The sequence below is a fragment of the Capra hircus genome, chromosome 16, assembly GCF_001704415.2.
Source record: "Capra hircus breed San Clemente chromosome 16, ASM170441v1, whole genome shotgun sequence".
Classification (NCBI taxonomy): Eukaryota; Metazoa; Chordata; class Mammalia; order Artiodactyla; family Bovidae; genus Capra; species Capra hircus.
In genome coordinates, this window is record NC_030823.1 from 74,691,526 (window position 1) to 74,714,963 (window position 23,438).

Below are 23,438 nucleotides of genomic sequence, written 5' to 3' on the forward strand. Positions count from 1 at the left end.
CCATACATGACCACTGGAAAAACCATGACCTTGACTAAGATGGACCTTTGTCGGCAAAGTAATGTTTCTGCTTTTTAATATGCTATCTAGGTTGGTCTCGGAGAAGGCAATGGCACTCCACTCCAGTACTCTTGCCTGGAGAATCCCATGGATGGAGGAGCCTGGTAGGCTGCAGTCCATGGGGTCGCTAAGAGTTGGACAGGACTGAGCGACTTCACTTTCACTTTTCCCTTTCATGCATTGGAGAAGGAAATGGCAACCCACTCCAGTGTTCTCGCCTAGAGAATCCCAGGGGCGGGGGAGCCTGGTGGGCTGCCATCTATGGGGTCGCACAGAGTCGGACACGACTGAAGCGACTTAGCAGTAGCAGCAGCAGGTTGGTCTACTTTCCCTCCAAGGAGTAAGCGTCTTTTAATTCATGGCTGCAATCACCATCTGCAGTGATTTTGGAACCCAGAAAAATAAAGTCTGACACTGTTTCCACTGTTTCCCCATCTATTTCCCACGGAGTGATGGGACCGGATGGCGTGATCATAGTTTAGTGAATGTTGAGCTTTCAGCCAACTTTTTCACTCTCCTCTTTCACTTTCATCAAGAGGCTTTTTAGTTCCTCTTCACTTTGTGCCATGAGGGTGTTGTCATCTGCATATCTGAGGTTATTGATATTTCTCCTGGCAGTCTTGAGTTCAGCTTGTGCTTCTTCCAGCCCAGCGTTTTTCATGATGTACTCTGCATAGAAGTTAAATAAGCAGGGTGACAATAACAGCCTTGACGTACTCCTTTTCCTATTTGGAACCAGTCTGTTGTTCCATATCCAGTTCTAACTGTTGCTTCCTGACCTGCATATAGGTTTCACAAGAGGCAGGTCAGGTGTTCTGGTATTCCCATCTCTTTCAGAATTTTCCACAGTTTATTGTGATCCACACAGTCAAAGGCTTTGGCATAGTCAATAAAGCAGCAATAGATGTTTTTCTGGAACTCCCTTGCTTTTTCCAACATCCAGCAAATGTTGGCAACTTGATCTCTGGTTCCTCTGCCTTTTCTAAAACTAGCTTGAACATCGGGAAGTTCACAGTTGACGTATTGCTGAAGCCTGGCTTGGAGAATTTTGAGCATTGCTTTACTAGTGTGTGAGATGAGTGCAATTGTGAGGTAGTTTGAGCATTCTTTGGCATTGCCTTTCTTTGGGATTGGAATGAAAACTGACCTTTTCCAATCCTGTGGCCACTGCTGTTTTCCAAATTTGCTGGCATATTGAGTGCAGCACTTTCACAGCATCATCTTTCAGGATTTGAAATAACTCAACTGGAATTCCATCACCTCCACTAGCTTTGTTCATAGTGGTGCTTTCTAAGGCCCACTTGACTTCATATTCCAGGATGTCTGGCTCTAGGTGAGTGTTCACACCATCATAAGTACCTGGCTCATGAAGATCTTTTTTGTACAGTTCTTCTGTGTATTCTTGCCACCTCTTCTTAATATCTTCTGCTTCTGTTAGGTCCATACCATTTCTGTCCTTTATCAAGCCCATCTTTGCATGAAATGTTCCCTTGGTATCTCTAATTTTCTTGAAGAGACCTCTAGTCTTTCCCTTTCTGTTGTTTTCCTCAATTTCTTTGCATTGATTGCTGAAGAAGGCTTTCTTATCTCTCTTTGCTATTCTTTGGAACTCTTCATTCAGATGCTTATATCTTTCCTTTTCTCCTTTGCTTTTCACTTCTCTTCTTTTCACAGCTATTTGTAAGGCCTCCCCAGACAGCCATTTTGCTTTTTTGCATTTCTTTTTCATGGGGATGGTCTTGATCCCTGTCTCCTGTACAATGTCACAAACCTCCGTCCATAGTTCATCAGGCACTCTATCTATCAGATCTAGTCCCTTAAATCTATTTTTCACTTCCACTGTATAATCATAAGGGATTTTATTTAAGTCATAGCTGAATGGTCTAGTGGTTTTCCCTAATTTCTTCAATTTAAGTCTGAATTTGGCAATAACGGGTTCATGATCTGAGCCACAGTCAGCTCCTGGTTGTTTTTGCTGACTATATAGTTTCTCCATTTTTGGCTGCAAAATTCTAATCAATCTGATTTCGGTGTTGACCATCTGGTGATGTCCATGTGTAGAGTCTTCTCCTGTGTTGTTGGAAGCCAGTGTTTGCTATGACCAGTGTGCATTCTCTTGGCAAAACTCTATTAGCCTTTGCCCTGCTTCATTCCGTATTCCAAGGCCAAATTTGCCTGTTACCCCAGGTGTCTCTTGACTTCCTACTTTTGCATTCCAGTCCCCTATAATGAAGACGACACCTCTTTTGGGTGTTAGTTCCAAAAGGTGTTGTAGGCTTTCATAGAACCGTTCAACTTCAGCTTTCAGCGTTACTGGTTCGGCATAGGCTTGGATTACCATGATATTGAATGGTTTGCCTTGGAAACAGAGATTATTCTGTCATTTTTGAGACTGCATCCAAGTACTGCATTTCAGACTCTTTTTTTGACCATTATGGCTACTCCATTTCTTCTAAGGGATTCCTGCCTGCAGTAGTAGATATAATGGTCATCTGAGTTAAATTCACCCATTCCAGTGCATTTTAGTTTGCTGATTCCTAGAATGTTGACGTTCACTCTTGCCATCTTGTTTGACCACTTGCAATTTGCCCTGATTCATGGACCTATCATTCCAGGTTCCTATGCAATATTGCTCTTTACAGCATCGGATCTTGCTTCTATCACCAGTCACATCCACAGCTAGGTATTGTTTTTGCTTTGGCTCCATCCCTTCATTCTTTCTGGAGTTGTTTCTCCACATTAGGCACCTACTGACCTGGGGAGTTCCTCTTTCGGTATCCTATCATTTTGCCTTTTCATACTTTCATGGGGTTCTCAAGGCAAGAATACTGAAGTGGTTTGCCATTCCCTTCTCCAGTGGACCACATTCTGTCAGACCTCTCCACCATGACCAGCCCATCTTGGGTGGCCCCACATGGCATGGCTTAGTTTCATTGAGTTAGACAAGGCTGTGGTCCGTGTGATCAGATTGACTAATTTTCTGTGATTATGGTTTCAGTGTGTCTGCCCTCTGATGCCCTCTCACAACACCTACCGTCTTACTTGGGTTTCTCTTACCTTGGACAAGGGGTATCTCTTCACGGCTGCTCCAGCAAAGCGCAGCCGCTGCGCCTTACCTTGGACAAGGGTTACCTCCTCACGGCTGCCCCTCCTGACCTTGAACATGGAGTAGCTGCTCTGAGCCCTCCTGCACCCGTGCAGTTGCCGCTCCTTGAACATGCGGTTGCTCCTCTTGGCTGCCACCCTGACCTTGGGTGTGGGGTAGCTCTTCTCCCCCTTCTTGCCGCTGCACTGCCATGAGATTTGACCCCAGCTCCAAGGGAGATATTGAGCCAGAGCCACCAGCTCAGCCACTAGACTCCTGACCCACCAGAGCTACCCCTTCTTCAATAAGGGAAGCTTGTGTCTCTTGAGTGGTGGGGACTTTGGAGTTCACAGTGGCAGAAGTGATTTGATACTATTTCCTAGATCAGGTTATAAAAGCCTGCATCTTAAATCCTGTGTTCTCTGTATTTTTTGCTGGGGGAGTAGCCAGCTGCCTATCACCATGCAGCCCTGTGGAGAAAGGCCTTGTGGGGAGGAACTCTGGCCCAGATGTGAGCTTGGAGGTGAAGCCTGCTCCAGGATGGCCTCTAGAGACTGCATTGCCCTGAGCTTTGACCTCAGCTCCAGGGGAGATCTTGAGCCAGAGCCACCAGCTCAGCCACTAGACTCCTGATCCATCGGACCCAGCAGGCAATAAATGCCTGCTGTTTTAAGACATTGTCTGCTATAATTGGTCGAATTTGTTACACAGCAGTAGAGAATTAGGTTTCTCACACAACACTGACTCCAGTGGGAATACATGCTTCGCAGAAATGAACTCCTGTCCATGGAGTTCACTGAGCTACCAGCTGCCCACAGAGGCTGAATTATGGTGCCAGATGCAGACAGCAGCTGGCAAGGTCAGGTGTGTCCTGTGACACAGCTTGTGCCTTTTATAAACCAGCAGTGGCCCCTCCCGTGACCAGAGTGTACAGTTCTGGGAGAATGGCCCTCACTGTCACAGGGGACAGCCCATCCATGAGGTTTTCTGCACTTTAGACTTCTTGGGGAAGAACAGCAGGTGGCTGCTTCAAGCGTAATAGCTGTCGTTAATGTTTGAATATATATTAATTAGCCACTTCAATTTAGTTCAGTTGCTCAGTATTGTCCGACTCTTTGCAACCCCATGGACTGCAGCACACCAGGCGTCCCTGTCCATCACCAACTCCCAGAGTTTACAAACTCATGTCCATTGAGTTGGTAATGCCATCCAACCATCTCATCCTCTGTCGTCCCCTTCTCCTCGTCCAATCTTTCCCAGCATCAGGGTCTTTTCCAATGAGTCAGTTCTTCGCATCAGGTGGCCAAAGTATTGGGAGTTTCAGCTTCAGCAATCAGTCCTTCCAATGAATATTTAGGACTGATTTCCTTTAGGATGGACTGGTTGGATTAAAAACCATTAAATATTAATGATTTATACATTTAACATACAAAATATTTGAAATTATATCTAGATTATGAAAAGTGAATAAAATTTTAATACTTGTGCCCCAAGAGTTTGGTTTTCTATGTGTTCACTGTCTTTTCATTCAATTTTTCAGGAGGGAGGCAGAGCACTGTGCATTGTCATGCTGTGAAAATGTGTTCAATAAAACCTAGATATGCTTTATTAGGACCAAAGAACTTTATTTAAATATCTAAACAACACAAAGAACTAGTTCAGCATACAACATACTTCCTAGTCTTCACAGAGAACTGAATTTTTCTATAAAGACATTGGTATTCAGGAAACACAAGACAGTCAAAATATCTAGAAAACTCACAAGATACTTTACACACAGTTGACAAAATAATAAATCTTGGTATTTTAGATTTTTCTTTGTAATTGCTTTTAAAAGTTCTAATGATTAAAAACAAAATTTAAGATTGGAGACTGAAAACAGGGTTCAGGGTTCAAAGGCATTTCCACTTTAATGTACACCATAAATCTCATAATCCAAGCGCCCACCTCTGTGCTCATTTTTGGCAGCCTCAGTCATCAGCTGTAATACAGTTTTATCCACAGGGATAAGAAAAGTCCAATTGTTACAAGGAATAAAAATTGTGTACTCATAAAGCAGGAATACCAAGCAACAGGGTGAAATAACAATAAGTGTGCACACTCTCCATTCAAGAAATGTTTTAGAATCTCTAGCAGTAATATGAGCACCCAAATTACTTCTTTACCTAAGAAGTTAGGGGGGAAAAAGCAGAACAAAAAGACATATCCATTCTGTATAACCTCTACTCTCTGAATATAATTCTTATTTTCTCTTTATACGAATGGCTATAGAGGCTCAATTTATTTGGGGATTTTTCAACAGTCACAGACTCAAGATCAGTGCACAGCAAGTTGAAAGATGAAGAGTAAATACAGGACAGATACTCTCTCTACCAGCCCTTCCCCTCATTCTCCACGAGACCTACTGCTGCTACTTCTGCCTTCTTAAGGCCACTGCCAAAGAGGAAGCGCAGAAAGCATGCTACTAGTCCAGAATAAAAGTACCTTTAAGTAGAAATAATTTTTGAGAAAACAGGGAACAGTCCCCCTCCCCAAAAACCACTACAGACTTTAGAGAGGAATGTGCAAAAGAAAGGAGAGGGCCTAAAAAGAACTGTCTGTGGTTCCTAGAAATTACTCGAAAATTATTCTCACATTGGCCATTATTCAGCCTAGTAGTAAGTGACATTTACCATAACACTACTACAGGTTTTAGAAATGTGACTTACTCCTTATTAAAAAATACATTTTGAGTCATTTAAAATTTGGCACTGAATCTTAGAATGATCCAAATATGACTTCAAAAGTCCTAATTTTTCCTGAGTTCATCAACTCAAGTTGTCAGTTGGTTGGGATGTTGCTTTTTAGAGATTCATCTCAAACCATCACCTCTGGCTCAGTTTTAGGCAAACTGAGGAAAGAAGCTGCTTTTTAGAGCAGGGTGGTTTGGTAACGGATTATTCAGAAGAAAAGGCGGGAGATGGGAGGAGATGGAGAGGCAGACACACTGCTCATTTGTCAGATTCCTCTAGTGAGCATCTAGAGACAGGCCCAGGAGTGGCTTTGCAGTAACTAGAAAGGCCACAATAGTAAAGATTAAAAAAAGTTCATACTAGTACTTGATGCCAGTTTCCCTAAAAAACTATAAAGCAACCTAAAAAAAAACAAAACTGTTGCCTGACCAGCAGGCAACACAAACATAAGACCCATAACAATAACAAAACAACCACAACCATTTATTAACCAGCACAATCTAGCCAGCAGAGTCAACTCCAAGCTACTACAACTGCTGCCTCGAACTGAAAAGGCACAAAGCATTCAATCCAGAGACGCCTGGGCATGGAGAAAAGGACACTGTCACAGAGCTGCTGCTCCACATCCGACTTCCCACCCACGATACAGCAGAATGACCTGCTGGAAGAGAACGCAAACTTACACGCACACACACCAGTTAACGGTGTTGTTAATTTATTTGTTAATGACAGAGTGAAAGCAATGAATGATTTTTGAATACCTACTAGCCCTTAACTAATAGCTTATAGTCACTCACTCTGCCAAGATGTTTTGACAATTTTAAGGTTGACAGAAAATTATTAGTGTACCTACTTCATGATGTACCATCACTTTAAAGGAAGTCACGTAATAAAGCACCAGTTTAAAACCCTATTTTTGCTACTCCTCTTCAATAAATGACTAAGTTACTTAAAAGTATGCAAAGATCACCGCCTTCATAGCTAGTGAAATCTTGCTGGCATGAAGAACAAACCCTAATCTTAAATGGTATTTTAGGCTGCAAAAAATAGGTGGGGTTTGTTACAAAAAAATCTTCAGTTCTAAAAAAAATTCTAAGGCAAAATTATTTTAGTAGTGTAGTGTAAAAAATAAGCTTATTATTATTTAGCAATTAATAGTGTCCACTTAAAAGATAACATTCAATTAATTAAACTGAGGAAAACGAAGTATTCTTACTTGTAATTGGCTTGTCAGTATGACTATTCCCGGAGTATTTTCTTCTGTTCTTATTTCTAATACATATAAACACAAACACTTAATCTTAGTATTCAAACTAATGATTTTTTAGAAAATCCATAATCCTAGGACTTCAACTGTGCTTCTTTGGACAAATATTTATTCAAACAACAAAGAATTTAAATTCTTTTAAACTATTTTAAAACCTACTAAAAATCTTTGGCGTATTTAAGTAAAAATGGATTAGGTTAACAAATTTCTACATTTGATAAATTATTCAATTTACATAATAAGTGCTAACTGCTATCAGCTACAAAATTAATTTAAAACAATAAATTATGCTCATAAAATAAAAAATTCTGAATGAGGCTGACCTTAGCTGCAAGATTCAAAATTTTAAGTATAGTTACAGAATTCATGGATTTTAAGAGTTAATGGAGCATTTGTTCCAAATACTCCAAATCAAATGTGACAAACACTTAACTGAAAAGAGCAGGCCTCATTTCATATTTTTTGTGCCAACTTCAAAAACTTATATATACATTCAGTTTGCCCAAATCCATGAGGTTTTCACAACTGTAAGACTTCTTATATTCTAATTTGGAGATCAGAGGCAGCAGATTTGTTTGCCCACTGAGACTATTTCTTCATGAGAATTATATTACCTACTTCCCAGACTGTTTCTAAGATCACATGAGAAAATGCGGTGCCTGGCACCTGGACAGCAGTCATTAATGCTACATTTCTTCCCCTGTTGGTAGCTCTGCCACTTACTAACGATGTAGGCTTAACCTCTGACTCTTCATCTCTAACACGGGAATACAGCATGCCCTTTCTACTTCAGAGCTGGCTATGAGGTTTAAATGAGATAACTGCAAAAGCATTTTATAAAACAGTAAACTACTTTTCAAGTTTAAGTTATCTACAATAATAAGTAAATATAATTATGTTTCACTTTATATAAGAGATGTATTCAAGAAAAGTTCTATACTGTAAACCAATTCCTACAATCAAATTATATTTTTAAAGCATTAGGAGATTATTATTAAAAGAACCCTAAAGTCAATATCTTCAAAAAGCAAAGTATTCTTTTGAATGTGAAAATGCAACACCTTCTTTTTCTGCTACTGAACATACAATATACCGCACACATACACATATATACTATTTGCCTTTGTGTAAGTCCAGACTTTTCTACATTATTTTATATTCAAGGCAGGGTACATTTTTAGAAATGATTTCTTTTCATCATAGTAAGTCTTTTAGTTAAAAGTCTTTATGATAAAAATCATAAAGAGATGTTTTAAAAGTCAGTTTGAAAGACAGATTAATAGTACCTCATACAGTCAAGTTCTATCATGTTAAGTACCCCAGACACAACATTTCCACACAAAAGTTAAGAATGCTTTAAAAAGAATATTGATACATTGCTTGTATCTATCAGTTATAGAATTATAACCAAACTTCAACAAATGAGGCAAAACTCAGGTTGGCTTTACTAGTTATATGAGCTACTTTGGTTAACTGCCCCAAGTCTCAACTTTTTTTTTATTTCCACTAGTGTGGTAAATATTCCTGCAAAGTACCTTCATTTCTTAAGTGCTTCAGCAAACAAGTTTCCACATTATTAAGTGGTTAAAATTTTTCACTAAACTTCATTATTTTATTTGTGATTTTTTTTTTTTTCACAAGGGCTGGGCCAGACTTTACAGTTTACACAAAAAAAGTGCTTAAAGCAATTAGGAGTGTAAACAAAACTGAAATAGAAAACTCTTAAAATTGCTATTTTCCAGTAGTTTACATAAGAACATGCTAATAATAAATCAACCCTGCCTAGTCTCTAATCCTTCGAGCAGCTCCACTAGGAAACATCCTAGCTTAAGTTTAAATTGACTTCAGAGTATGGAAAGTGCACGTCTTTAAGGTATTTCACAATTTTGACTGACTTTTTTGTTTTCCTCATTTAATATCAGTGAGGTTTTGCTCCAACTGCTATTTCCTTTTACCAAGTCCTCAACTTTTGTCTCATACAAAAATAAAAATTAAGGATAATCACAGACATTAGGGTTACGTGTAAAGCAAAAATAAAGATCTAGGTTACATGTATATCTGTATACAAGGAATGGTTCGTTCTAATTAAAGTAAATGAACATGCAGTTCAGTTAGACATGAATTTGGTAATTTGTTTGGCACCTGTTCTAATAATTAAACAAAAATCTCTAGGTTCTATTTCCCAGAGTTACAGCTGGCCAAGGTAAATGAGACCAAAAGTGGCTTGTTAACTGAATTTTAATCAGTTAGATGATGATATATGCTGATATACTGTTAATGTTTCTGAAATAAATGGTAAAATACAAACAGTTAATTTACCTTAAAAAATTTCTAGTTCAAACTGCCATATTTTGCTTTTAACACATTTTCAACCTGTATAATTTAATGCTTACATCCGTTTTTCCATTTCTTATTCATAATAATTGAAGCACTGGCAAAAACCAATCATTTGGATAATTATTTCAGTTCTACATTTCATTTAACAAGCTAATCCTACATTAGTTAGCTTTCTGGTCTTGAGTCTGTCAAAAGACCCAAAGAATAGTGATGAACTGAAATTATGGCCAGATGAAAAAATAACACAGATCTATCCCAAGACTTTCTTATAAATTCAAAAATAACACAGATCCCAAGACTTTCTTATAAACTCAAATTCCTAATTTCATTTTCTTAAAAATCTGGAAGAAATAATCATGAAACTTAAGTCAGGATAAAGAACAGCTGCAATTATCAGTACACTCTGACATTCTTTCTTAAAGGCTACATGTTCCTTAACACTTGTTTAGAAGATGGGGAAAGGAGAAAAGATGAATGAGACTAAAGGAGAATAAAAACTTCCACTGATGTTTAAAAACAAATACCCCCATAATGTCAACAGCTGATAGTTTTGGAAAGTTAAGAGAGTTAAAAGTTAAAAATTAGCACTAAATAATCTTTAAAAAAAAAATCACAAAATGTCTATTTCAAATATTATATACCTCAAAATGGGTCCAAATATTCAAATATGTTCAGTAAACAGAGATACATATTTTTTGATTGGAAAAGCATCTGAGGACTTGAGAAACTATACAGAAAATGAAAAAATAGCAGCCCCACTAATTTAAAAGCCATCAGCACTAGGCTACCATTGTGCATAGCCACTGAAGAAGTCTGTGGAATGTTTAGATTTGCTCACGAATGATGCTCACTGTTAGATATGTTTTGTACAGCAGTGGTAGTATCAAGGCCCAGTAACGTTCCAAGGTAAGACTGTTCTCTAGGATCAAGCATCTGTTCGGGTCGGACTGGGTGAACTATATTTGCAGGCTGAGGAGTAAGCGTGTATTTCTCCAGAAAAGCTAGGTCAGCAGCTCGAGGGTAATCCGCAGCCGGCGGCTGTGGCGACAAGATCTCGTGAGCGGGGGGCGGGAGGGTGGTGGTGTGGCGCACCAGGTCACCCTGCGTGTCAGGCATCTGCACCGGGACCAGCGTCACCGGGACACACACTTCGGCAGACACGTTCTGTAGCATGGTCTTGGCTTCCGACTGGTAGACTTTGGGCTGGTCCATGTATTGTTTAGTTTCCGTTTGAAAGATCTTATCATCAGATGAGTACTCTACCGGCAAGGACACGAGTTTTTCCTCAGAAGCACTGAGAGGGTCATCGGGAGACTTTATGCCGTGAACGTGGTCAATGTGGTATTTCAGCTTGTCCTTCCGTTTAAATGTTGCATTACAGTGCTGACAGTTGAAAGGCCGGGCATCAGAATGAATGACCAGGTGTTTTGTTAAAGTTTTCTTAATTCTAAAAGATTGATTGCAAATTTGACACTTGTATGGTTTTTCACCTGTTTGAACACAAATGAAATTAACTGTAAAATACATTCAGTTAAGACAATAAGATTAAGTAAGCAGTAAATTTTCCACGTGAATACTCACAAGAACTTAACAAAAGCAAGTAATATATGCTATCACAAGGTGGAGACAGTATAATAACTGGTAAAGAGAAAAAGAGAATGAACTCAAACATCAGAAAGATCTGGGTTTGAATTCTAGGTGTACCACTTACCAGGCAAACCTGGAGCAAACTCCCCAACTTCTAAGCACAATTTCCTCACCTGTTAATAGTACCTGCCTCACAGACCAGTGAAAGGACTGAATGGGAAAAGTAAATAATAGTGCTTAGCATTACCCTGGCACACGGTGAGTACCTGATAAACTCATGCTATTGTTACTATGGCTTGCTCTCACTATAGCCCCTAAAGAAGTAAAGCTAGAGCATTTGGTTTCTTCCTATCAAGAAGCATGAAAAACTAAAACAGCAACTCTGACTAACCTGGGGCTTTGGATTGGGACAAGAATTAGTAATACTGGTGTCTATAGCCTGAGATTAAAATAAGGAGAGTTGATCAGGATCAAGAATAAGGAAGCCAGTTTTTGGCTGTGCCTGAGTCAGGTTCTCACACTGTAGCTTTTGTTTCTTCCTAATAACAGTATAAATTCCTAAAGTAGCCAGGATGGTTGGTTAATCCCCAAAAGGAATGATTTTGTTACCTTATATGGAGAGAGGGACTTTGAAGATATGATTAAGCTTAAAGACCCTGATGTGGGGAGATTAACCAGGTAGGCCTAAAATCACATAGATTTTTAAAAGCGGTGATAACTGAAGATGAAGGGGTCGGACAGCTGTGACAAGAGGACTCAAACCCACACTGCTGCTTCTGAAAACGGAAGGAGGAGGCTGGGACTCAGGAAATGTGGCAGCCTCTGGAAGCCGAGATCTTGGTTTACGACTAGTTACAAAACTAGAACCTCAGTCCTACACCTGAAAGTCAATAAATAATCCAACCGAGTGGGAACAGACTCTTCCCTAGCGACTCCAGAAAGAAATGGAGCCCTACTAACATTGACATTTTTAGCTTGGGTCATTCTTCTCACCTTATAGAGCGGTAACATCATAAGCTTGTACTGGAAGCCACTTGCATGAGAGAGACACTTAAGACAAAGTGAACAGTCTAATATACATATAACCGGAGTCCCAGAAAGAAAACGGAGTATAGGTCAGAAGCAGAATTTGAAAGAAAAAATGGCTGACAATCTTACTAAATGAAAGGCATCAAGTCACAGATGCAATAAGTTCTATATATCTAAAAAAAAATTAATACAAAAGAGGAAAAAAAAAGCATATCTGGGCACACTATAAAAAACTATTAAAAATAAATAAAAGAAAAATCTTAAGCAGCCAATTAAAAAGAAATTCCTTTAAAATGAGCAACAATAAGACTGACAGTATATTTTTCAACAAAAACTGGAGAAGGTCAAAGAGGGAAAAATGACATTTAAAATACTGAAAGAAAAATAACCACTAACATAAATTCTACAGTCAGCCAAATGTTCTCCATAAAGTAAAATAAAAACATTTTCAGATAATCAAAACCTAAGAGAATTTGGTGCCAGCAGATATGCACAAAAGGGAATTCTTCATGCAGAAAGAATATGATTCCAGGTCGAAGAATGGTAATGCAGGAAGGAATGAAGAGTAAAAATGAATAATACAAGTTATTTGAAGCAAAATAACAAAATAAGGTCTTATGTCATTTAAAGTATATGTAAAATTAAAACTCACACAGTGCATAAAGCGTGAGAGAGATGAGGTGTCATAAGGTCTCTGAATTGTCTGAAAAGCGATGATGAGCTGACTTGAGACAGAGTCTAATCATTTAAGAACACACAGTGTGATCTACAGGGTGACTACTAAAAGAATACTGAAAGAATACACAGTTAACAACTAAACAAGGGGAAATTGGGTAATAAAATACTTCACAACTGCAAGGAAGTGAAGACAGGGGAAAAGCGTCAAGTAACAGACGGGACAAGCAGCGCAGCGACATTCTGGGAGCAAGGCCTCCGTGGAATGTGGCCACGCTCCTTGCATTCATGCCGTGCCTATGGCTGCTTCCATGTTGCCACAGAGAGTTGCATGCTTGTGACCTGGACTGCTGGGCCCACAAAACCGTTAACGTTCACTGTCTGCTGCTGCCGCTGCCGCTGAGTCGCTTCAGTCATGTCCCACTCTGCGACCCCATAGGCGGCAGCCCACCAGGCTCCCCCGTCCCTGGGATTCTCCAGGCAAGAACACTGGAGTGGGTTGCCATTTCCTTCTCCAATGCATGAAAGTGAAAAGTGAAAGGGAAGTCGCCCAGTCGTGTCCGACCCTCAGCGACCCCATGGACTGCAGCCCACCAGGCTCCTCCGTCCACGGGATTTTCCAGGCAAGAGCACTGGAGTGGGGTGCCACTGCCTTCTCCAATGTTTACTCTCCAGTCCTTTACCAAAAAAGTAGGTTGACCTCTGCTTCAAATGATTCCTCCATCTCATTCCATAACTGCCATAAGTGTTGTCTTAATCTGTAACAGAGCTCATTTCCCCAGTTTTCCATGGGCAGAGGGACTTGTCCCTAATTCTAACTCTGACATATCCAGAGATGAGAATTCTGAAATCACTGGTTACCAATTAATTACTAAAAATTAATGTTTTAAAAAAACTTAATGCAGTTATAAAGCCAGCCCTTAATAACTTTCTCCTCTAGGTAATTCCTATAGTTTTACAATTCTTAAATCATCAGTGGTTTCAAATTAAGTTTTAACTATCTCCTACAAATCATGAGTTTATTCTTAACTAGCATTGAGAATAGTATTAATATAGTTTCCTCATTTCTTACTCCTATTTATGTAGCCCCCAAATTAGGACTTCTTCATTTTCAGGGAGATGCGCTTTTACGTTTAACACAGTTACTGTATCAGTAACAAATTCTTTTTCTACTTTAATTTTTAAAAAATATTTGGCCATGCCAAATCTTAGCTGTAGCATGGGGGCTCCTAGTTGTGGTATGCAGGACCCAGTTCGCTGACCAGGGATTGAACTCAGGCCCCCTGCATGGGGACTACTGAACCACCAGCCCACCAGGGAAGTCCCAGTAATAGATTTTTTACTGTAAGTCTATGCTATTGAAATTGCCCAAATTCAGTTATTTCCAATTCTCATTAAATATGAGAAATATAAAATAAATTCATTTCCCTTCCAGAACAGCAGCTTGACAAATTCCTAACTAAATATAAAGCAAACAGCCATAAATGTATTAATAGCTTTCTTTCTTAAAAAGAAGGAAAAGAAAGAAAGCACTACATCGTGTCCAACTCTTGAGATCCCATGAACTGCAGCCCACTAGGCTCCTCGATCCATGGGATTCTCCAGGCAAGAACACTAGAGTGGGTTGCCATTTTCTTCTCCAGGGAATCTTCCCGACCCAGGAACAGAACCCAGGTCTCCCACATTGCAGGCAGATACTGTACCAACTATGTGAGAAGCCCAAAAAGAAGGAAAGAAAGCTTTAAAAATTATAAATTTACATGAGAAGTAAAACAAGAACTATGATAACATATAGGAAAAAAATCCAACAATCTATGTTTCAAAATATGGTAGAATTGCCAAGGAAAAAAAGGAAAGATTTAGAAAATGGTAAGTCCTAGAAAGGGCTTCCCTGATAGCTCAGTTGGTAAAGAATCCGTCTGCAATGCAAGAGACCCCAGTTCGATTCCTGGGTTAGGAAGATCTCCTGGAGAAGGGAAAGGCTACCCACTCCAGTATTCTGGCCTGGAGAATTCCATGGACTGTATAGTTCATGGGGTTGCAAAGAGTTGGACACGACTGAGTGACCTTCACTTTCAAGTCCTAGAAAGCAGCTGAAGTGAATCATTCTACTACAACTACCTATACATCACAACTGAATATGTGAAAAGGAAAACCATACAATGGTTGACTTGATAAGCAACAGCAAGGTCATATCTGAATTACTCTTCTAGAAGATAAGGAAATAAAATAAATGTCTTCATAGAGCCATGCAGATATAGAGGAACCATAAACAACCAGGAAAGGAGAAAATGGGAACTGAAAGTTAAATAAATTCTCTATGGAAAAAATTTTCCCCAAATTCTACAAAATGATATTCAGAAGTACTGAAGCTTACATAATATGGAACAGAATGATCAGACTAATGTCCATTCACGACACCAATTTTAATAAGCAAAAATTTTACTGCCAGGAAAAAACCAATTTCACCAAGAACAACAGAGTATAAACATCCATTTATCACTTCTGAATAATTACACTATATATATATATAATATATAAATAAATATGTATAAAATACCCATTAGGTTTTACCTGAATGTGTCCGAAAATGCATTTCCAGACTTGATTTGCCTTTAAAAATTTTCTTACAAACATCACATTGATGAAAGGTTGCTTTATATCTAAGAAAAGAAAAAGATTTGAGTGTTTCAATAGTGAAAATAAGTTATAACTTCATACATAACTGTCTCATTATTAAAGCAGAGAATGCCAAATGAACATGGAAATACTTTTTATGCATCAGCCTTAACTCTGGTTCTTCCTTTTCCAGTTATACTCGACAAATAAATCTATAAAAAGGATGTCTTTATATTTTCAACTTTAAACTACTTTAAGCTTTAAATCATCAAACTTTGTTTTTTTTTCTGGGTTACATTTTTTTTTTTAATTTTTATTTTTACTTTATTTTACTTTACAATACTGTATTGGTTTTGCCATACATTGACATGAATCCACCATGGGTGTACATGCGATCCCAAACATGAACCCCCCCTCCCACCTCCCTCCCCACAACATCCCTCTGGGTCATCCCCATGCACCAGCCCCAAGCATGCTGTATCCTGCATCGGACACAGACTGGCGATTTGATTCTTACACGATAGTATACATGTTTCAATGCCATTCTCCCAAATCATCCCACCCTCTCCCTCTCCCTCTGAGTCCAAAAGTCCGCTATACACATCTGTCTTTTTTGCTGTCTTGCACACAGGGTCATCATGGCCATCTTTCTAAATTCCATATATATGTGTTAGTATACTGTATTGGTGTTTTTCTTTCTGGCTTACTTCAAACTTTTATATATTATTTTCTACTTAAAAATGAGAAAGAAAAGTTATAGGGACCAAAAAAAAAAAAAAAAAAATCAATGAGATGGGTAAGCGGGGGTTAACTACAAAAGTGCACCGTGGAAATGATCTCAAGGCTCCACTCTAGATCCACTCCCAGCAGCCCTTGCAGAACGTGTAAGAGACAAATTCTGGTTCCATGATTATCTAGGTCAGCATTACACTAAGTTTCCTGACACCTTATAGACTATTTGCTCCAAATACCTACTCCAAGAACATGAATTCTCAGAACATCTCATACTCACACAATCTAAGTTATTAAGCCTGGATATCTAAACTGTATTAAAAAGTTGATGTTCAAAGACAGTACATACCTCCTTCCAATAAAGTATCATTTATCAGTGTCATTAAAGGGATCTAAATTCTGACATTTTCCAATAATTGCTGTCATATTAAGCACAAAACGTAGGTAGTATGCTCATTTATATTTAGCTCTCCAAGAGCTACTGCAACCAAATATAAATGAAATTCCTAAAGAATGCCACAATTTTATATTAGTCACTCACGTCAATGTCTACCATCTCCCAGTGTTTGAATCAACTGAAATCAAGTATGAAAAATTATGCTACATTCAATTCCTTTACACCTGCAGAGAAGCTAGATAAGCTGGAGAAAGGTCACTGATTAACCCATCCTCAATGAAATAAACTATGAGACAACTTTTCTCAACCTAGCTTTATCCAAGGTGATGATGAGGAGAAGCTTTGCCTTTTCACTTACTTTTGCCACACCTTCTCTCCAAGGTGTACACTTTTATAATGAACAGTGAGATGGTCCCTACGGCCAAAGCATTTTCCACATTCTTCACACTGATGAGCCTTCTCACCTTAAAGACCCAAATACTTTTGTTATAATAGGCATGCCAATCTTTTTTATCCCCAGAAACAAATTATCCAGCAGTTAAGACACCGTGGTAGAAAACAGATACCAGAAAGGTAAAGCCACCCTTTATCTGGGCTGTTTGCCTTTAATTAATACTCAAATTTATCTTTCTTCAGTGACTCTGTACTTATTTTTAGGAATGTGAATCCTCCTCCCCAGTTGGAGAAGGAATCGGTAGCCTTTCACTGCAGACTTCAAATCTTGACTTTCAGTGTAACAGGGTGAGATAATGAAAGGACTTCACAACTCAGGATTTTTTTTTTTTTTAGGAATATATAAGTCTGGATATCAAACACCTCAAATGAATATACAATGAATCCAGATGAGGCTGTCTTATTGTTTATAAAAAAGGACCTGAACATTTTCAGATCTTTATACTTTACTTTTAAAGATTTTTCATCTGTGGGGATTTCTTACATTTGCAATGAGCCAAAATACAAATATAAAGGAAAGTTCTAGATGAGTCCATTTGTCACCTCTACTCTTATATTCAGTTACAAAGGCTTGCTCTTTAAAAATCAGTCTCATTACCCGCGTACAATCAAACCATGTGACTTCTAGAATCAGAAATTTAGAATTGTCCTCCTGAAAATGGAAATGCACAGTGCCAACGAAAAAGTCATCAGACCTTTAGCGCCTATTAACAGTGGTGATAACAACTGCAGCCTGCCTCACTGGGATCATTCAAGAAAACGCTACATCTGCTGCACACTGTTCATTTAAATTATGGTTAAAATAATAATAATAATCACCTGTTCTACTGGGCTCAGAGAGATGGCTCTTTCTCATCATTGTGCTCATAAAGGTGGCTCTCTTAGCACTTCCTGAACATCAATCTGAGAGGAAAATATGAAAGAAATCCCCAGAGTATAAAAATTATAAATACAGAATAAAGATCTGAAACTGATCAGGATTATTAAGGTGCTCTTCTAAAGATATGGTTTCAAAACTTCACTAGTACATAAACTTTAACACCCCAATTACAACGATCCTCTTGAGGGATCTAAGTTTTGCTAGCTTCTTTCAAATCCAATTGAAATGAGAAATATAATCTTGACGTCTTCATTCAAAAAAGTGCCAATGGTAATAACTTCACATACCCACATAATATGCAAAATGCAAATTTGAGAATCTGATTGAAACAAATTTTAAAAGTCAGTTTGTGATCATAAAGGGTAACCAAGTGATTAAAATTACAGAGACCAAAAAAACGTGTCACAAAATTATGTCTCTTTTTAAAAGAAATACTTAGAAAAGCTTAAAAAGATGCTTTTTTTAAAAAAACTTTTAAAATCCGTATTGTTTACCAAGGGGTGACCAAATATACCAGCTATTTAAATTACAGCCAGCAAGTCATGGTGTGGTTTTTCAGGTGCTCTGGAAAATCGTTACAAAATGCGTCTCACCTGAGTGTATCTTCTTGTGCTTCGTAAGGTGATCATGACGAATGAAGGTTTTCCCACATTCATCACACTCGTATCTTTTATCATCATGATGTACTCGTAAGTGAAGTCTATAAAGAAAAAAAAATAAATGAAGCCCACTGACGCCGGTGACAATGGGTGAAAGAGGAAAACTCGATTAGCTTTCAGTAACGCGAGCTGGGCTGCTACTCTCATGCTTGCCCACCACTGTCTGCTCCGTCACTGACGTCTAGGGGCCTTCCTGCTTCGCACCTGACTCCAGGGCTCCCACTCAGCTGGTTTGGGCAGCACTTCGACCTCTGCACAGACTCCACTACCTCTGGATGGCATTCCTTCCTGACATGAGGCTCCTAACCTGCTTCTGGGAACCTACCGGATGTCTAGAGGTGTCAGCTGGTGTTGCAGGACTGACTGGGGTGGAATCAGAATCGACAAGCGAGGTAAGCGCACAAGCGACAGGTGCGTGATGATACAAATCACTAAGAATCAGTCCTATTCTGGGCAGCTGACACCGCTCACACACTGACCACTGAGACCTTAGCAAAGCCGACAAGGAATCAACTTTCTGACAGCCACACTTCACTCCTTTCCTTCACACCAACCAAATAAAGTGTGGCTCACTTTATAATCACCTAGAAACAGATTGTAAAAGGGTATCATAAATAACAGATTACTAGAATTCATTTAACTTGAGCTATTTTTATCCCCACAATATTCCATCTGTATACATCCTAGTGAAATAAATAGCCTTTCCATTCAAGTTGTCAAAACAGGTGTTGATTCTGCTATGACTAAAATCAGTAAAATCACCATTCTGTTTAAACTTAAAAACTGGAAATAATAGTGTAAAAACTAAAATCCTGAGAACACTGATAAGATTTTAAATTGTATACATATTTCACAATAAGTAGTCATCTATTATTTATTCATTTAAAAACAACTTATCATAAATTGCAAAGGTAGTCAGCATTCAGCTGTAAAAATAATCACTTAAGTTACAACTTATTTTCAGAAAATTTTCTAAAATTGAGAATCCTCTAGTTTTCAATTTTGTCATATTTTTGTAACAAAAACATTCTTTGACAATTAGGACTGAAAAAATACACCAACTTTAGAACACCAGAGTTTTCATGAATTTTGATTCAAAGAAAAGTAATGAAATATTTAAATAAAAACAACTTAGTACAGCATTACTCTTAGTGATGAAGAAATATATTAACATATTCTATACCACAGAATTAAGAAAATATTAAAAGGCATAAAGAAGAGGTAAAAGCCTATAAACTTTCCTGCACAGCTTTGCTTCATCACAAATGTTAAGACATGTTTTAATTCATCAAACAACTAAAATAATGTTAAGAAAAGAGAGTATAAAATGGAGATAGAATTTTATCTTACTTAATATAGGGGGAAAATGGCTTGACCTACCTGTATGAGCTTCCATGACGAAAACTTTGTCCACAGATACTACACAGATGAGGCTTTTCTCCACTATGGATTCTCAAATGTTCTTTCAAAGTAGTTCTGTATTAAAAAAAAAAAAAGTATACACACATGTATATACAGCTATAGATTTTTTTAATGCCAACCTAATACAGAAATACATATTTAATACATAAACACAGATTTATAGAAAGCTTACTAGAAAGTTGTTCAAGCTACCATAATGTCAACTGTTCCCCTTCTCCTACCTTTCCACTTCTTACTGGATTAGTTGCACCAGTATACAAACATGTTTATTATGTCTCTCTTCTTAAAAAAAGCAAATAATTTAGCTCTGGCCTCCTTTGCTAGTGGTTTGCTAGGACTGGAAAAGGTCAGTTTTCATTCCAATCCCAAAGAAAGGCAATGCCAAAGAATGCTCAAACTACTGCACAATTGCACTCATCTCACACGCTAGTAAAGTAATGCTTAAAATTCTCCAAGCCAGGCTTCAGTAATACATGAACCGTGAACTTCCAGAAGTTCAAGCTGGTTTTAGAATAGGCAGAGGAACCAGAGATCAAACTGCCAACATCTGCTGGATCATTGAAAAGGCAAGAGAGTTCCAGAAAAACATCTATTTCTGTTTTATTGACTATGCCAAAGCCTTTGACTGTGTGGATCACAATAAACTGTGGAAAATTCTGAAAGAGATGGGAATACCAGACCACCTGACCTGCCTCTTGAAAACCTGTATGCAGGTCAGGAAGCAACAATTAGAACTGGACATGGAACAACAGACTGCTTCCAAATAGGAAAAGGAGTACATTAAGGCTGTATATTGTCACCCTGCTTATTTAACTTAGATGCAGAGTACCTCATGAGAAATGCTGGGCTGGAAGAACCACAAGCTGGAATCAAGACTGCCAGGAGAAATATCAATAACCTCAGATATGCAGATGACACCACCCTTATGGCAGAAAGTGAAGAAGAACTAAAGAGCCTCTTGATGAAAGTGAAAGAGGAGAGTGAAAAACTTGGCTTAAAGCTTAACATTCAGAAAACTAAGATTATGGCATCTGGTCCCATCACTTCATGGGAAATAGATGGGGAAACAGTGTCAGACTTTATTTTTCTGGGCTCCAAAATCACTGCAGATGGTGATCGCAGCCATGAAATTAAAAGACGCTTACTCCTTGGAAGGAAAGCTATGACCAACCTAGAGAGCATATTAAAAAGCGGAGACATTACTTTGACAACAAAGGTCCGTCTAGTCGAGGCTATGGTTTTTCCAGTGGTCATGTATGAATGTGAGAGTTGGACTATAAAGAAAGCTGAGTGCCAAACAAAGAATTGATGCTTTTGAACTGTGGTGTTGGAGAAGACTCTTGAGAGTCCCTTGGATTGCAAGGAGATCCAACCAGTCCATCCTAAAGGATATCAGTCCTGGGTGTTCATTGGAAGGACTGATGTTGAAGCTGAAACTCCAATACTTTGGCCACCTGATGCGAACAGCTGACTCATTAGAAAAGACCCTGCTGGGAAAGATTGAGGGCAGGAGGAGAAGGGGACAACAGAGGATGAGATGGTTGGATGGCATCACTGACTTGATGGACATGGGTATGAGTGGACTCCAGGGGTTGGTGATCGACAGGGAGGCCTGGTGTGCCGTGGTCCATGGAGTCTCAAAGAATTGGACACGACTGAATGACTGAACTGGACTGAAACATCCAAGACATACAAATGAAAGATACTCAATTGTCACTACTGAATTTTAGTGACAAATCAGTAAAACTGATGTAAATTTTAGTGGATAGAGTTTAATAATATATAAGAAATCCAGTTTATCAGTACTATTCCTTTCCAATGTGCTCACAACTTATTAAAGTAATGTTTTAAGCTAAAGAAAACTTCACAGATAACTTGCAATTTCCAGATGGCAATGGTAAACAGGGAAACCATGTAAAGGATATTAATTGTTGCTAGTCCTGAATCCTCCAGCCTTACCAACTGTGGACGGATCACCTCCTACAGTTCTAATATTCAGAGATTTCCCACATACATAAAATAAAGGCTGAGGAAGGGCAGACAAAGTTATTTTGAGAGAAAGAAAGGAAAGCACAGTACATCTGACCATGGCGGGCTTCTGTCACTACCACCTGGTTTTATTTCGGCCCCATGTCCAGTGGGCATGAAGGTGAATGTGACCTAAAGGCAGATCTCCACCAGTAGGGGGTCTCCTCCACCAGGCCCACCAACACCAGGAAAACTATTCCCAGACCCTAATAAGTAAAAAGATGGAAAGGCTGTTTTCCATTTCAGTTTGTTTGATTTTTTATTTTTACAGAAAGACCTTTAAGGGAAAAAATAATTTATACTGTATAAGATATACTTTATATTTTACTAATCGGGGAAATACAAGTTTTCATATAAATACAGCATACTGATTTTTCTGCCGTTGTACCCATTTGCTCTTTTAGGAACGTGTCACTTCAGTTGTTTTAAAATACTGAACTTCTACATACTGAAGCGTGCTAATATGCACACACTGTGTAAAGAAGAGTGCTGGGTGCAGGATGAGACAGAGAACACTCCCGTCACTGACAACACTTCCACGTGGTCTCCTGGGTCTGCTCCTCTGCTCGCGCCTCTCTCGGAAACAGCCATTTAGGGCAGGCCCCCTTTCTTTGTCTTACTGCCTGTGCAGCGCACGTCGCTAGGCAGCGCACTGTGCTGCGCCATATCTGGGGCTCACTGCCGTGTGCCCGACTGCATGACTCCACGAGCCATCTGCCACTGCGCCGGGGCGGTGGCTGTCTAGCACAGGCCTGGTGGGCGACAGAGGAGAACCCACCGCTCTAACTTCCCTTGCAGAGCAGCCCTTACTCCGCCTGCCCGTCACCCTGCTTCCAGGGCATCTGGGCCCGCCAGTTCCCACACCTTCTGTGGACTCTGCAAGGAGACGAGGCTCTCCATTTCTCCATTACCGCTCTGGGATCTGTCCTCCTCAGACCTGCTAAGTCAGTTCCCACCGATACTGCTTTTGAGCTTCCAAACCTGGGTTGCTCTTGTGGCTTTCCTGTCTTGCTGTCTTTGTAGCTTATGCCTTCAAAATGAACGAATGAATGAACAAACAACCTTTAATGAATATTTAGTGGGGTTTCAGAAAGAGACAAAATGATGTCTCTGTTAAATCCACCATCTAAATTTGAAAATCCTGACCTCATATTACCTTCCATAACATGTTATATAATTTCTTTTATACTTAAGTTTCATACTAAAGCATGATTCAAGTATCTTATTTTACCTTAAACATTATAAAATATATTCACTGATTATTTCTACATTACAGTACCGGGACTTTTCTGGGTATTTAGATAATTCCTCACCTTTCTCGTACTGATTTTCCACAGATAAAGCAAGTCCATTTTCTCTTTCCACCATGGGTACACTCTATATGGCGTTTCAAATTTCCAGTGTCATTAAACTGGCGACCACATATATCACACGGGAAAGGACCTACAAAGGAAGAATTAGTGTGCATGTAACGTT

At 39.0% G+C, this 23,438-nt stretch overlaps 1 protein-coding gene across 1 annotated transcript in view; it reads right to left on the reverse strand.

Moving 5' to 3' along the window:
- The window catches only part of ZBTB41 (zinc finger and BTB domain containing 41), a 36,418-nt gene continuing 17,729 nt past the window's right edge, over window positions 4,750-23,438 (reverse strand). Inside the window, exons 6-11 of the mRNA XM_018060805.1 lie at window positions 23,276-23,405; window positions 19,893-19,988; window positions 18,447-18,553; window positions 16,879-16,984; window positions 15,347-15,435; window positions 4,750-10,971 (exon numbers count right to left, since the gene is read on the reverse strand). Coding sequence (XP_017916294.1) covers window positions 10,316-10,971; window positions 15,347-15,435; window positions 16,879-16,984; window positions 18,447-18,553; window positions 19,893-19,988; window positions 23,276-23,405 — 1,184 coding nt within the window. The 3' untranslated portion in view covers window positions 4,750-10,315. The remainder of the gene's footprint in view (window positions 10,972-15,346; window positions 15,436-16,878; window positions 16,985-18,446; window positions 18,554-19,892; window positions 19,989-23,275; window positions 23,406-23,438) is intronic.